Source organism: Achroia grisella, unplaced genomic scaffold (assembly GCF_030625045.1).
Source record: "Achroia grisella isolate CSIRO2021 unplaced genomic scaffold, CSIRO_AGI_Agris_v1 utg1062, whole genome shotgun sequence".
Lineage (NCBI taxonomy): Eukaryota > Metazoa > Arthropoda > Insecta > Lepidoptera > Pyralidae > Achroia > Achroia grisella.
In genome coordinates, this window is record NW_026712566.1 from 4827903 (window position 1) to 4842758 (window position 14856).

The 14856-nt window shown below is 34.2% G+C and overlaps 2 protein-coding genes across 2 annotated transcripts; both read left to right on the forward strand.

Annotated features, from left to right (window-relative positions):
* The first annotated feature begins 1888 nt into the window (after positions 1-1888).
* LOC131854767 (uncharacterized) lies at positions 1889-3342 on the forward strand. Its single transcript, XM_059205914.1, has 2 exons — positions 1889-1900; positions 2893-3342. The coding sequence occupies exons 1-2, from the start codon at positions 1889-1891 to the stop codon at positions 3340-3342; spliced, it is 462 nt and encodes a 153-aa protein (XP_059061897.1).
* Positions 3343-12643: 9301 nt separating this feature from the next.
* Positions 12644-14147, forward strand: LOC131854775 (uncharacterized). The gene is made up of 2 exons (XM_059205926.1): positions 12644-12655; positions 13668-14147. The coding sequence occupies exons 1-2, from the start codon at positions 12644-12646 to the stop codon at positions 14145-14147; spliced, it is 492 nt and encodes a 163-aa protein (XP_059061909.1).
* The last annotated feature ends 709 nt before the right edge of the window (positions 14148-14856 follow it).

Consider the following 14856-nt stretch of genomic DNA (forward strand, 5'->3'; position numbering starts at 1 on the left):
ATATACTTACTTTTTTAATTTATGGATTTTGGTCCATTTTGTACAGACTAAGATTATATCGAGAGACACACATTGAGAGGCGGCTAAGTTGAGGACTTTCACGCTCCGTATGAGAGATAGCACTAATGCTTCTGACACTGATACTACCGGCTGGGGGCTAGTGAGTTAGTGACCCATCCGAACAGATATACATATAACGTGTTTGCGAAACTGTAACGTTACACTTACAATGCTTTACTATCGCAATCCGCGACTTCGTTCCCGTGTAACCTATTTGTTTGTAAACAGTTACAAATTTATTGATTTACTGGCTGTTCGACTACTACTAACGAAGAAATACTATACAGGGTAAAAGAAAAAAGGCAGATATTGAACACAATAGAAAATAGACGAGGAAAAATGTTAGGACATCTTGACCTTTGACCTTTACCTATAACTTGTGATCGTGTTAAATCATCGTAAATTAAAAGTACTATTTGCGTATATAAATCTAGTATTTTGTTGAGTAGGTATTTATTAATAATTAATACATTTTAATAAAAGTTATAAATGTATCATTGCATATTAGCGTAATGTATTGATATAAATTATACGGCACGATGATTTCATGAAAATTATTATTAAGGGAAAAATAGAAGGAAAGAGGGAGAGGGGAAGACCAAGGCACAGCTACATCAAACAAACTGAGGACAAAATGGGAGTCGTGTCGTATCAAGAATTAAAGAGCATGATGGAAGATCGCGGAAAGTGGCAAGAGCTCCACCGACAAGAGCGTAGCTCTTAAATTATGAATGAATGAATGAACTAGCTGTTCACGTACTGACTTCGTCCGCGTGGAATTTAACTTTATTTTTCTAAAATAAAAGTAGCCTAAGTTACTCCTTATTACATCAGCTACCTGCCAAAAAGTCCCGTCAAAATCGATCTCGCCGCTTCAGAAATTAGCTGGAACAAACAGACCCACAGATAGACAGATTAAAATTATAAAAAATGTTATTTTGGTATATATACCGTATAAATATTCATAGACATGTAGTAAAAAACGGTTATTTCAATATTACAAACAGACACTCCAATTTTATTTATATGTGTAGATTTAAACCTCCCTCAGTGTACAGTTGGATGCAGTCCTGACTCCCAATTTAGCGTAGGCTGTATATCAGGAGTCAGTTCCCTACCAAAAACAATTACAATTAAAGTTATGAAGGAAATTTTGAATGAAGTTTATCACAAGGTGTTAATAACAACCGCACCCAAATCGTTCAATTTTTATAGTTCCCAGATTGTAATTAAATTTATGCGCTAAATTTTAATGTGAAACTTATCACGAGGTGTTCGTGACAATCGCACTGAAATTGGATGAGCCGTTTCTGAGATTCACGCACAAACACAGATAGTCAGACAAAAATGTAACAATGATTTTTACTATTCCGTTGAGAAAGTCCAATAATACCTAATTGGTTATCTTTTATATCTTTTGTCTCACAGACAGCGAGAAGTTATATTTTTATTGTTTATTTCGATAACTGCTGTATATTTTTTACTAAAATATCCAGTTTAATAATTTTAACCGTCTGAGTCCATACCGACAGATAGAAAAGAGACAACCAACTGGAACGATCATATATAAAGCTGATATATGTATGATGAAATGATTGTAACAGTTTCATCGTATCGGCTACACGTCACAAAATTTACTGTCACATGGCGTGAGATGCGAGCAAGGCAGCGGGAGGGAACTAGTCGCCGAGTCCATCGCAGGCTCAGCTCGCGAGGACACTTGCGTAATGTTATCACAGAACGTGAGTATATATGGTCCGGGGGAGGCTTCCACAGCATCACACATCATCAGCTCGTCTCTCAGACACCAACCAACACAACAACAAAAATGAAAACATTTGTAAGTATTTACCACAACAAGACTGAGATCTAATCTAGAATATAAACCTATTTTTTATAATGAATCAATTAACTAAATTTTTTTTTTAAACTACATTATTAATATAAATTCGTGCAGTTTTTTTTACAATATCATTAGCTTCTTATTAAAACTCTAAAACAGGTTTCCTATTTTGAAGAGTCATATAGAAATTAAAACATACTTTTGCATCTTATTTTATCCATAAAATATTTACTATTCACATCTCTTGGACTGTTTTATCATTTAATTGTACTGAATAATGTTTTTAACTATGTATACAATTTCTAATGGTATATTTGCCCCTTATTGTTAGCATTTTTACAAATTTATGAATATTTTTTTAGAAGAATAATAATAATCTCAGTACAATTCACACAGTGCCATCTAGACCCAAGTTAAGCTAGCTAAAGCTTGTGATGGGTACTAGATAACTGATACATATACATAGATATTTTTTTTTGTAAATACATACATATTATAGATAGAAGTAACAACAATCATACTCATGAATACAAATGTTTGTGCCGTGTGAGGAATCGAACCCGCGACCATCGGTCGTAAAGCGGTGTGCTAAACCGCTAGACCACCGAGGTCGTCATCGTTTATTATCTCTAAAACATATTTTTATTATTATCTAATTCTTATAAAACTCTATTTATGTCATGATGTATGCATATTAATTTTTTTCTAATTTTTTCTTTTAATCTTAATTAAATCTTCGTTTGTAAGCAATAATAATATTTTTGCAAATGTATTTGCATTCAGTAATATAACTATATGTCTTTATTGACATGTTTTACTGAAATTCAAATTCAAAATATCTTTATTCATGTAGGTCTATTACAGACTCTTATGATACGTCAAATCTACAGTCAGTTATTCGGTACTCTGCAAGGTGTATAGAAATATTATAGCCTTTGCAATTGTTACAAATGTAATACATACTCTAAAGTGTTTCTTCCTCGTCACAGGTGGCTATCTGTGCTCTGGTGGCTCTGGCCGGCGTTGCCTCAGCTGGGGACAGCCGCGAGAAGCGCGGAGTACTCTCAGGTTATAGTGGGCTGGGGTACAGCAGCTATGGCGGAGGGATCAGCAGCGGAGTTAGACTCGGTGGTTACAGTGGCATTGGCTACTCATCGCCAGTGATCGCCTCCGCCCCCATCGTGTCCGCCCCCATCGTATCTGCACCCATAGTCTCCGCCCCCAGGGTGGTCGCCGTCAACAGGGTCGTCAGCGTTCCGAAGGTGATCAGCGTACCCCAGGTCGTACAGGTCCGCAAAGTGGTGAATGTACCACAGGTGGTGACCGTCAAGAAGGTGATCCCTGGTGCCACCTACTCCGCCCCCGTGGTGTCCTCGTACGGCGGGTACGCCGGCGGCATCGGCGGCATCGGCGTCAGCTCTGGCAGCGGCTGGTGGTGAACAGCCAGAGATGCTCGAAGCTAGTCACTATATAGATAATTATCTACATTTAAACTTATGGTTTATTTAAGTTTTATTTTTGTACATGCATTATTAATATATATGATTTGATATAAATCCTTCTTGTATTTTTTGCTATAATAATACCTATACATCGTCGTTGTACCATGAAATGATTAGGTATATAAACTTAATATGAAAATCTTATTGATTTAAATCAAAGAACCAGTTATTTACTAATTAATTTTTAATTAAATATTTTGAGATTTCCCAAAAATATCAAAATTAACCAAAAAGAGTTATGCTAAGTAACAAGTACACAAATCTACTAGAAGTAGTGTAGAAACTATTAAATACAAATTAACTGCAAATAAATTAAATGGTTAATTGGCGAATAACAATTTAATTTACACTTTATATTAACAAAATCATTAAACAATAACAAAAAGAGATCTCTCAAAGAAAATCACGAGAGCACCATTCTGCAAACACATCTTAAACTCGGTGTGCGGGCTCCTGTGTCCAAAACACATATGGTACCATGCCGTGTGGTAACAGTATCAATAGTGCATAGTAATTATGCTTAAATTATATAATTTTGTTCCTCGTTACTAAGAATCGAGACTGCAACCCAATCTTTTCACTGCTTACGGTGATCTTTTACGATTTACTCAAATATATGAATATATTGTAAAATATTCAACCATTATTTTTTCAAAAACTCTCTAACGAAATTTATAAAAGACGGACCGAAAACTTGGTTGTTAGTTATGGCTTAATTTAGATAAATTAAACCATAACTAACACCCAAGTTTTGAACTTTTATATGCAGAATCCATTTTAAATCTTGCGTCTACATCTGAAATCTTGAACATCTCAATATTGTCATCGTATGTTAGAGTTACATGTCTGAAATATTTAAATTACCATTCAGTTGTGTTATACGAAAGTGTCTCGTCAGTTCTTCTCATCTCGAAATCATTCCGAACTGACGGTAGATTCGACATATCATAAGAGTCTGTAATAGACCTACATGAATAAAGATATTTTGAAATTTGAATGTTTTTTTTAGTGTTAATTAGTGTCAAAACTGCTGTTTTTCGGCCCGTCCGTGAGGACCGCGCTGACTTTACGCAATTTGTAACCATTAATCGGTTAATTTAATTTAAAACTGTCTCAATGTCAGCCATGATGGTCGAACAAGAACACTATTTCTTCACATAAATGTGATTTTTTAATGAACTCATTCGGCCTTCGTTATTATGTTATCAAACTGTATAATTAATATGATTCAGTTTGCAATTTTTTTACGTCAGTGGAATGATAACATACATATGAATATAAATACAGTACATACCAAAATAACATTTCTTACAATTTTTGTCTGTCTGTCTGCTTGTTCTGGCTAATCTCTGAAATAGTTGGATCGATTTTGACGGGACTTTTATTGGCAGGTAGCTGATGTAATACAGACTAACTTAGACTACTTTCATTTTAGAAAAATAAAGTAAGTTCCACGCGGACGAAGTCGCGTGTACAGCTAGTAATATATGTATAACCACGAAAGTTTGTAAGTATGGATGTTTGTTACTCTTGTACGCAAAAACTACCGAACAGATTTTGATGAAATTTTTTTCCCAAAGCGGTCTATATCGACCCGCAGGGGCTATGACAAACTGCAAGGGGTCTACGACAACGGTCATCTTGTTGTTTTTACTTTATGTTTTTAACACTAAACTTTACTACAGTATAGGTACAGGAAAGAATGAGGGTTCTACCTAAAACCATAAAATATGGCAAGGGGTCTACGACACAAAAAGGTTTGGGAACCTCTGATCTAGAGCATTAAATTCTCACAGGTAATTATTTATATTACAAACTAGCTTTTGCCCGCGGCTTCGCTCGTGTTAATTTATCCTCTTAGGGGTGGAATTTATGAAAATCCTTGCTTAGGGGATGCCTACGTCATAGTAGATTTATGCATGCAAAGTCTCAGCCCGATCGGTTTAAAATTGACAAAGTTTCATACAAATTTTCATGCCCTATTTTAACACCTTGAGGGTAGAAATAATCAAAATCCTTTCTTAGCGGATGCCTACGCCATAGCATCTACCTGCATGCCAAATTTCAGCCTGATCCGTCCAGTGTTTGGGCTGTGCGTTGATAGATCACTATGTCAGTCACCTTTGAGTTATATATATTTAGATGTTCATATTCACAAACAGGTGTGGACTAGTTCCCAGAGCGGCGACCAAATCGTATCTGTTCATATGTAAAACTGTTAATATGTTACAGACGTGACATGTACATATTTGGTCGTATATTTATCCCAAATATAGGAGAGCATTGTTTATTTATTCAATTATATTATTTAGCAACTTTATACCCCAAATATTAATATAATAATAATCTCAGGACAATTCACACAGCGCCATCTAGACCCAAGTTATGCCAGCTAAAGCTTATGTGATGGGTACTAGACAACTGCTACAAATACATAGATATATTTTTCGTTAAAACATACATATTATATATAGAAAACACCCAGACCGATACAAACAATCATGAATCAAATGTATGTGCCGTGCGAGGAATCGAACCCGTGACCATCGGAAGTAAGGTGGTGTGCTAAACCGCTAGACCACCGGGTCCGTCAGAAAAATCACTGTGTAGAAATAGTTTTAAATAACAATTGGCAACAACAAAAAAGTGCTTGATGTGCAATATCCCAGTGACAATAAATCTTATTGTTACAGTTATTATTACAAAAATAAACATGGATTACAGTCAGTAATTTATATGTTTCTTTCTTTATTAATAACTTGAAAACAAGCTGTACAATAATAAAACAAAATCAATAAAGTTCAAGCCAAATTTGCAGACTAAGGATTATGTCAGTTATCTACTAAGCGGTTCTGTTTACTTCAAATATGTTAATTATATTATATATGAAGTAATTCCTTAACATCAAATATATTATAAACTAGCTGTACCCGCGACTTGGTCCGCGTGGAAAATAACATTATTTTCTAAAATAAAAGTAGCCTAAGTTACTCCTTATTACATCAGCTACCTGCCAAAAAAATCAGTCCACCCATTTCGTTGATTAACCGGAACAAGTAGACGGACAGACAGACTAAAATTGTAAAAAATATTATTTTGGTGTATGTATCGTATTTATATTCATATGCATGTAGTATAAAAAGTATAAAACGGTTATTTCAATGTTACAAACAGACACTACAATTTTATTTATATGTATAGATGTATAGATCAAATGTATTACGTTATGCTTTAGGAAATGCATACTACAAGTTGAGGTCATTTAGATTTTTGTTAGATCAAAATATGTTTACAAAATTTGATCGCATAATCGATTTCTGCGAACTGATTTGTGACAGAATTATATTTAATTTTCCAAATCTCTGCTTATTAGTAATATTTATATAGTACTGGCTACTCGCCCCGGGTTCGCGCGGGTGTACATTATTACATAGTTTAAAACAAAGTCGCTGTCTGTCCATCCCTATATATGCTTAAAGCTTAAATCACTTAACATCAGGTGAGATTGCGGTCAAACGCGCTCAAATTATGATATAAAAAAAAAAAAAGCTGTCTTTTTTAATAGTAGAGTGATTCAAGAGGAAGGGTTATATATATAATACATGTACAACCGTGCGAAGCCGGTAATATATATTTAATAATCCTATATCTATTTAAAAAAAAATCAAAATCATAGAAAATGTCTAATACCATGCTTAGACTATCATTTATTCATAAACTTAAGAGTAACGCTCTTGTCGGTGGAGCTCTTGCCACTTTCTACGATCTTCCATCACACTCTTTAAGCCTTGATACTACACGACTCCAATTCTGTCTTTAATTTGCTTGATGTAGCTGTGCCTCGGTCTTTCCTTCTATCTCTCCCTCAATAATTACTTTCATAAATTCATCGCGCCGTATCAAGTGCCCTAACATTTTTGCTCTTCTACTTTCTATAGCATTCAATATCTGCCTTTTTTCTTTCACCCTATGCAGTAGAATAGAATAGAATAGAAAATCATTTATTAAATAAACTTTATTTAAGCACTTTTGAATAGTCATAACATTTTTTTTATCTACCGCTCGTTCGGAAAGCTTTCTCATCACAAGAAGAACGAGCAAGAAACTTGTGTGTTGCTCTTTTAAATAATCTTTATAAATTATTAAAAAGAGCAACACACAAGTTAGAATACAAACTACCAACCAGCACTAATTTTTTTGGGTCAAATATAAATATACAATAAGATTAAATCAGTCGTAGTGATAAGAGCAGACCAGTACCTACAGACAGCACTCGTTCACGAGTATGACGGATGAGCCAGCCATCACTGCGCTCGACTTCGTCATTTCTTACTTTATCCTTCTCACCACCACTACCACATTTTAAAAGCTTCCAGTTTGTCTAGCTTACACTATACTCATAATAAATATGTAACTAATCGCTGTCTGTACATGGAACGTATATATAAAAACTATAAACACATGCGTTTGACCTCTCTAAACTCAGAAATGGTTTAACTAACTTAAGCGCGGATTTACTAATGTAGGTATAGTGTTTATTTATGTTGTAACTGGCTACTGAAGAAATGTGTTTTATATTCTAAATTTGTATTTACATTTATATTTCCTTTTATTAAAATCACTAGTATCTTGATGACTTAGGCGTAATGCCGGTTGGTCAGGGAGAGAAACACCTCAATGCCTACAATATTCACAATTACCTATCTCTTATTTGTTTTTATAATAATACTAGCTGTCCCGGCAAACGTTCTTTTGCCTTAAAATAGATAAAAAAATTAGGGGTACCCCTAGGACTACCCCTAACATTTAGGGGGATGAAAAATAGATGTAGGCCGATTCTCAGACCTACTCAATACGCTCACAAAATATCATGAGAATCGGTCAAGCCGTTTCGGAGGAGTATGGGAACGAAAACTGTGACACGAGAATTTTATATATAAGATAAACACTCCAACGTTTTCGCTCCAAAAACTCCTGCTGTCTACGTTCAATCATCCATCAATCTATCTGTCAATGTCACATAGATTACTTTGGCTCTGGCCTCTGACGTTCCGTTTCAGGTTACATGATTATTGACTTTACCATTTTTAATTAATGGTGCGTCACACGATAGTTAACACTTTTCTTGTTTTGTAGCTTCAATTCATTCTGTTTATATCAGTAGTCTATCCAAATATATATTTTTTCTTCGTCTTTTTTCCTATTACCTATACATGAATAAAATAAAACTACAACAATTTATTACAATCCGTTTATAAACAAAAAAGTTACAAACTATAATGATTCCGAATACCACGAGTACAAAAAATTGGAGTATCGGTTTGTAATATTGAAATAACCATTTGTTACTACTTGCATATGAATATAAATACGGTACATATACCAAAATAACATTTTTTACAATTTTTGTCTGTCTGTCTGTTTGTTTTGGCAGGTAGCTGATATAATAAGGAGTAACTTAGGTTACTTTTATTTTAGAAAGATAATGTACTTTGGTGTTATTTAATGCTATGTTGGCTAAACCTGGTCTTTCAAAAATGGCTCCAACTTTATATTTATTAATTCTCTTGAAACGTTTTATACCCTTGCTTTGGCGCTTAAGACAGGCGCCAAGGGACATAAGGTCTCTGTCGCCTAAAGGCCTCGTATCGGTACTTTCATAAATAACTATATATTCAAAATTTCCTCCATCCTCAGGATATTAGCGACAGTAATTATCAATTTTAAAAATTTATACTTATCCTCATCCATTGAGGAGTCAGAATCTGGACTGTCGACATCCCTGGAATTTTCTGGGGAGCAATTATCATCGGATTTGCGCTTTTTGCGCTTACTTCCCATTTTGGGACTGTAATTAACTACAAATTATGTTAGTTGTACCTATATATACAAATTATTGAATATAAATAAAATATAAAATAAAGGAAAAATATTTAAAACAGCCGCTCTATTTGACTTCCCGCCAAAAAGTCCAGAAAAATAATGTTAAATTCGACGCGGACGAAGTCGCGAGTACAGCTAGTTCATAATATAAACAGAATCAGTTGCTAGCATATCACGATATTGCAGTCATTAAAGTTATCGATATTGGTGTTGAAATGTAATATATCCGATTACTTATCTCACTAATAAATAAACACTCTAGCTTGTTATAACACCACATTATGTGAATTGGAGTTGTTGATTGTAGGTTACAATAAATATTAAACAAATAGAAAAGAGCAACACGCAAGTTTCTTGCTCATTCTTCTTGTAATGAGTCTGCGTTCCGAAGAAAACAAAATGAGACTATTCAAAAGTGCTTATATTAAGTTTATTTCAATAAATATTATTTCTATATCTATATATTCTGTGAATGTTGTCATTAAACACTTTACTGTGTAAATAATTATTTAAAATTTGGAGCTTAGTTTGCACATACAAAATTATACAAATCGTCTTGTAGAAGTAAGTGGTATAAAAATTTTCAAATCAAATAGAAGATTTTAGCCGCTTATGAAAATCATTTTTTTTTATTAGATTAGGATTTATACCGTCCAGTTATATATATATATATATATACATTAAATTGAGAAGAAATGGCAAAAAACTCAATTGAATTACTTTTTCTTTTAAAAGCCAGTTTATTTATAATGTATAGTAGTTATATAGATGTCTATGTCTAACATTGAATGAAAATCCCGTGCATGAACAACTATTGCCATGCACGCTCGTCATTCAAGTAATCGTTTAGTGAGTAATAGGCTTTGCTCAATAAATATGATTAAACAGATATTTGGAATTTATTTAAGGGTAATTCCAATATATCCTTTAGTATCGTAGAACAAAAAGTTATTGTAAATTTTTATACCTATTCCCATAAATACTGCTGTACTATTTCCAATGGAATGGTGATTTGTATATTGTTTTTACATTTATATGTGAATGTATTTTAATTTATATTTTATTTTAATTTATGTTAATATTAATTTTTGATATTATTTGTATTTTATTTTTGTGTGTGTTTTTTGTGTCGGTACGTACGTAACATTAATTATAAGAAATCTGTAATTATGTTATCTGTGGTAATACTAACAAAGTGAGCAAGTAAGCCTCATAATAAATACATTATTATTATTATTATTATTATTATTATAAAAGACCTATTGACTTTGTCTAAACGATACTTGGGGACAGCAAGTTTGTCTTTAATTCTAGTATCTTCTGTTACCTGTTAATATTAGGGGTTATTATCAACAGAAAATGAAATGTAAAATGTAAATACTGTATATTCATTAGAGTGGGTATGCGTAGGTATATGTTGTGCATAGTAAATGATGCACGGCATATGCATTGTGAGTTTCCGCACTGCACCGGACTATATGTATATGCATGCGTGGGTGACAACGGCGCGGCGCACGATAACATGCACGCCTGCACACAGCAATCATTAACTTCATTAATAAACACTATTACCTTAATGTCATTCAATGTTTGTACTGTACAGTTTTTGGAAATATTTTACACTAGCTTTTACCCGCGGCTTCGCTCGCTTTGAATCAAAAATAATTGTTTTTTTTTTTAATAAAAAGTATCCTATGTTAATTCTAATTCCTGCAAGAACATGTGCACAAAATTTGATAATGATCGGTTCAGTAGTTTTTGCGTGACAGCGGAGCAAACATCCCTACTTTCATCCATAACAATTACATTCACAAACATCCTTACTGACATTACTAGCTGTACTCGCGACTTCGTCTGCGTGGAATTTAACTTTAAAGTAATCCAAGTTACTACTTATTACATCAGCTACCTGCCAATAAAAGTCCCGTTAAAATCGGTCCAGCCATTTCAGAGATTAGCTGGAACAAACAGACAGACAGACAAAAATTGTAAAAAATGTTATTTTGGTGTATGTACCGCATTTTTTATTCATATGCATGTAGCAAAAAACGGTTATTTCAATATTAAATACATACAGTCCAATTTTATTTATATGTATAGATGTATAGATTAAGGATAAAGGATTTGTCTGAGACACATCCTGTTATATATTGTGACAACACTAGGATCATTTGGAATGATATCCATCAGACCATAACGCGTTGAATGCGCTGGACCGGTTCTAAGAAACTTACCAAAACCAAACCGTTCACTCAGCCTGACTGACTTACGAAGTTTATTTTACTAATTTTCAGGGGATGCAATTAATTACAACTAGAAAGTAAACAATATAAGACAGCCTTGGTGGTCTAGTGGTTTAGCATACCGCTTTACTATCCGATGGTTGTAATATCCGATGGGTTCGATTCCTCGCACGGCACAAACATTTGTATTCATGAGTATGATTGTTTGTATCCGTCTGGGTGTTTTCTATGTATAATATGTATTTACGAAAAAAAATTATTTATATATTTGTATCAGTTGTCTAGTACCCATAACACAAGATTTAGTTAGCTTAACTTGGGTCTAGATGGCGCTGTGTGAATTGTCCTCAGATTATTATTTATTATTATTTAATAACCTCCCGAAAGCTTATTACGTTCATAGACTAATAATGTGTAATATTCTTTAGTCTGTGGCTAACTCTTGTTTTATATAATTTAAAAAATATTTTATTTAGTGGCATAATAGGCAAAACCAAAGAAAAAAAATATTTTTCATTGATTATTATTATTTAATATTTTTACATTTATTTATCTGTTTATAATATTTTATTTTCATAATTCATGTTAAAAATAAGAAAGCACTGAATCATTTTGTATTTTGTGAGTATTAATTATTATTTTTTTTTATTTCTTTTGATTATTATTTTAACAATAGATAGTGATTTTCTTGTTGATATATTAATTTAGTCTAGATTGCAGTCAATTAAACTAGGTATAGACGTAAAGTTGTATTCGTGTGCCTTACAGTCTTGCAAACTTATTTAGTTGTTGTCACCTTATTTATTCTGATCGTGACTGCGATTAAACAGGCATACATGATTTTTAGCAACTCCAACATTAATTGATAATTGCCAAGCGGAATGCGAACCACAAATTTTTTTCACTGTGATGATATTAACGAATAAATATCGAACTATCGGAAGCTAATGCGACAGGCAATGCAGGGGCGGAAGTCGCGTGCCATGTCTTCGGACACAGCATTACCAGCCCGCTGAGGTGTGTCGAGCGCCACCACGCGCCACCGTTGACCACCACCCGCCACCATCAGGCAGCCAGTCGCTCCGACAACCACGCGCCGCGCGGACACCGACATGGAATCACTTGTGAGTCCCAATATTGTTATACACTCATATTAGCTAGTGATATAGTCTATTCAACTCTTGTGAGATGCAATGGAAGCGTGGAATTGGAAAGATAGGCCATTTCTGAAGAAAAGGTGTGGTGCAATATTTATTGCACTTTTAAATACAAGTTTCGAATATATGATACAAATTTTGTTTGCAATTGCAATCTTTAACAGTTTAAAGTAATAACGCTTTTTAAAAAAAAGGCAATTAATATAATATTCTTTGCATTGTATATGTAGTAGTTAATAGTCTATATAGAAGTAGAAACCATATATGAACACTCGATTGTTTTTAATACAATTGCGTGAATATTGCGAGGAATGGTTTCGACTTCCTTTTTTTATTTTTGTCTATTAACTATCAGCCCTCTGACTATAATCACGTTTCGTTATTATATCATCTGCTTCTTCCTTATCTCATTTATGGTCGGCGTAATGTCCTCCATTCATCCTTGTTCGCTGTTCCATTCATTCCATCTTTCACATAGTCCATCCATCTCTTTTTCGGCCTTCCTCTGCCCACGTTTCATTATTATAATGAGCCACATATCAGGAGTGTTGCTGTTCATTAACATGCCATTCTTTCCATTACATCCTATTGAATAACTATCCTATCACGAACTACGGACATTTAGGAATAGTACAAATTCAAATTGAAAATATCTTTATTCATGTAGGTCTATTACAGACTCTTATGATATGTCAAATCTAGCGTCAATTCGGAATGATTTAAGATGAGAAGAACTGACAAGAAACTCAGCTCGTATTCTTTTCAAATAAATGTTGTACATGTTTACAATAATACCGATTCATTTTTAAATTTAAATTTGGGAGAATAGATTGAGTGTTATGTAATTAAGAAACTACTACGGTTACTCATTGAAACAAGGCGGAAAGCGGAAGTCTTTGCAAACACACATGAATATTTTTTCCGTGATATATTCGGAATATATCTAACTTTTTATTGTACTAAAATGTAACCGTTACAGACTCCATTGCTGCTACTGATCATCAGCGCGTGGTCGCACGGCGAACATCTGAGCGTGGCAATCCAGCGTCGCAGCAGCCCGTTCGGCGTGTACGCGAGCGAATTCGCCGACGAGTACGAGCCCATCGCGTTCGCTGCCATCCCGCTGCATTCGCCGCTACCTGTCCTCCACATCTTATCCCCAGCGCCGCTCAGAATGCCCCTGTACAAGCATCACCGAGCGCCAGCCAACAAACCTTTACCACCACCTCACCAGCACGTTTACGCGTCTTCAATGAACCATCAGATTTATGCCACACCTCTCCCAGAAAGAGATGAGGGGTTTCTAACCCCGGAGACGATATTGTACGCGCGGCCCAATCCCAACGGTGGATACACCTACCGCCGACGACCTGTCCATAAAAGAAACGCGCCCAAGAACAATACCCTGAAGGAGCCGGTTATCATCAGGGTGCATAAATACAGAATTATCAGAGATTAAGAATTGTAACGGAACCAGTATATAAACCTGTGAAAACTTTATCATTCATCGTGTCTTACTGGTCACGGTGGAAATGAAAGCTGTAATGCGTTTTTTGTGCGTTCTTAGATTGTGAATAATACGGTAGAATCTAACTAGATTTGTCTTACATGCTTTAAAAATGGTGGCTAACTTTTAATAGGATTTTGTTAAATTATTATTTCTATTTCGCTAACGTGGAGAGCAGCCTCGAAAAGCAGATGCAGTAAAGCAATCTATATAAGTTGGAACTGAGTGATATTTTTGACAATTGTAAATTTTCCAAATTCAATCAACTTCGATTTGGGTATTCGAGTATTCGATAACGTTTATAGAACAAGTAGATACTTAAAATACTTAATTAAAAGCAATTACATAGTCATAATGCATTTAATAAATGCTATGGTAGTTGTGTTGATGCGTTTATGTAAACTATAAGTATTAGATGCACGAAGAGAATGAAGCCCTCGCAACCTAACGTCATTCAGTTCATAAAAGACATCCAAAGACTGAAAGAAACTGTTCCAGATCATAAACTCAAAAGTCTGGTACGTGCACCATCTGTGTACCATAGTGTTGCGGAGTCTACTTCTCTTTGTCCAAAATATTTATTCATTTATTATTTTTATTCAACTTGTAAAACATTGTAAACATTTATTTGCCAAAAATCAAAAGTTTATTTTTTATTATT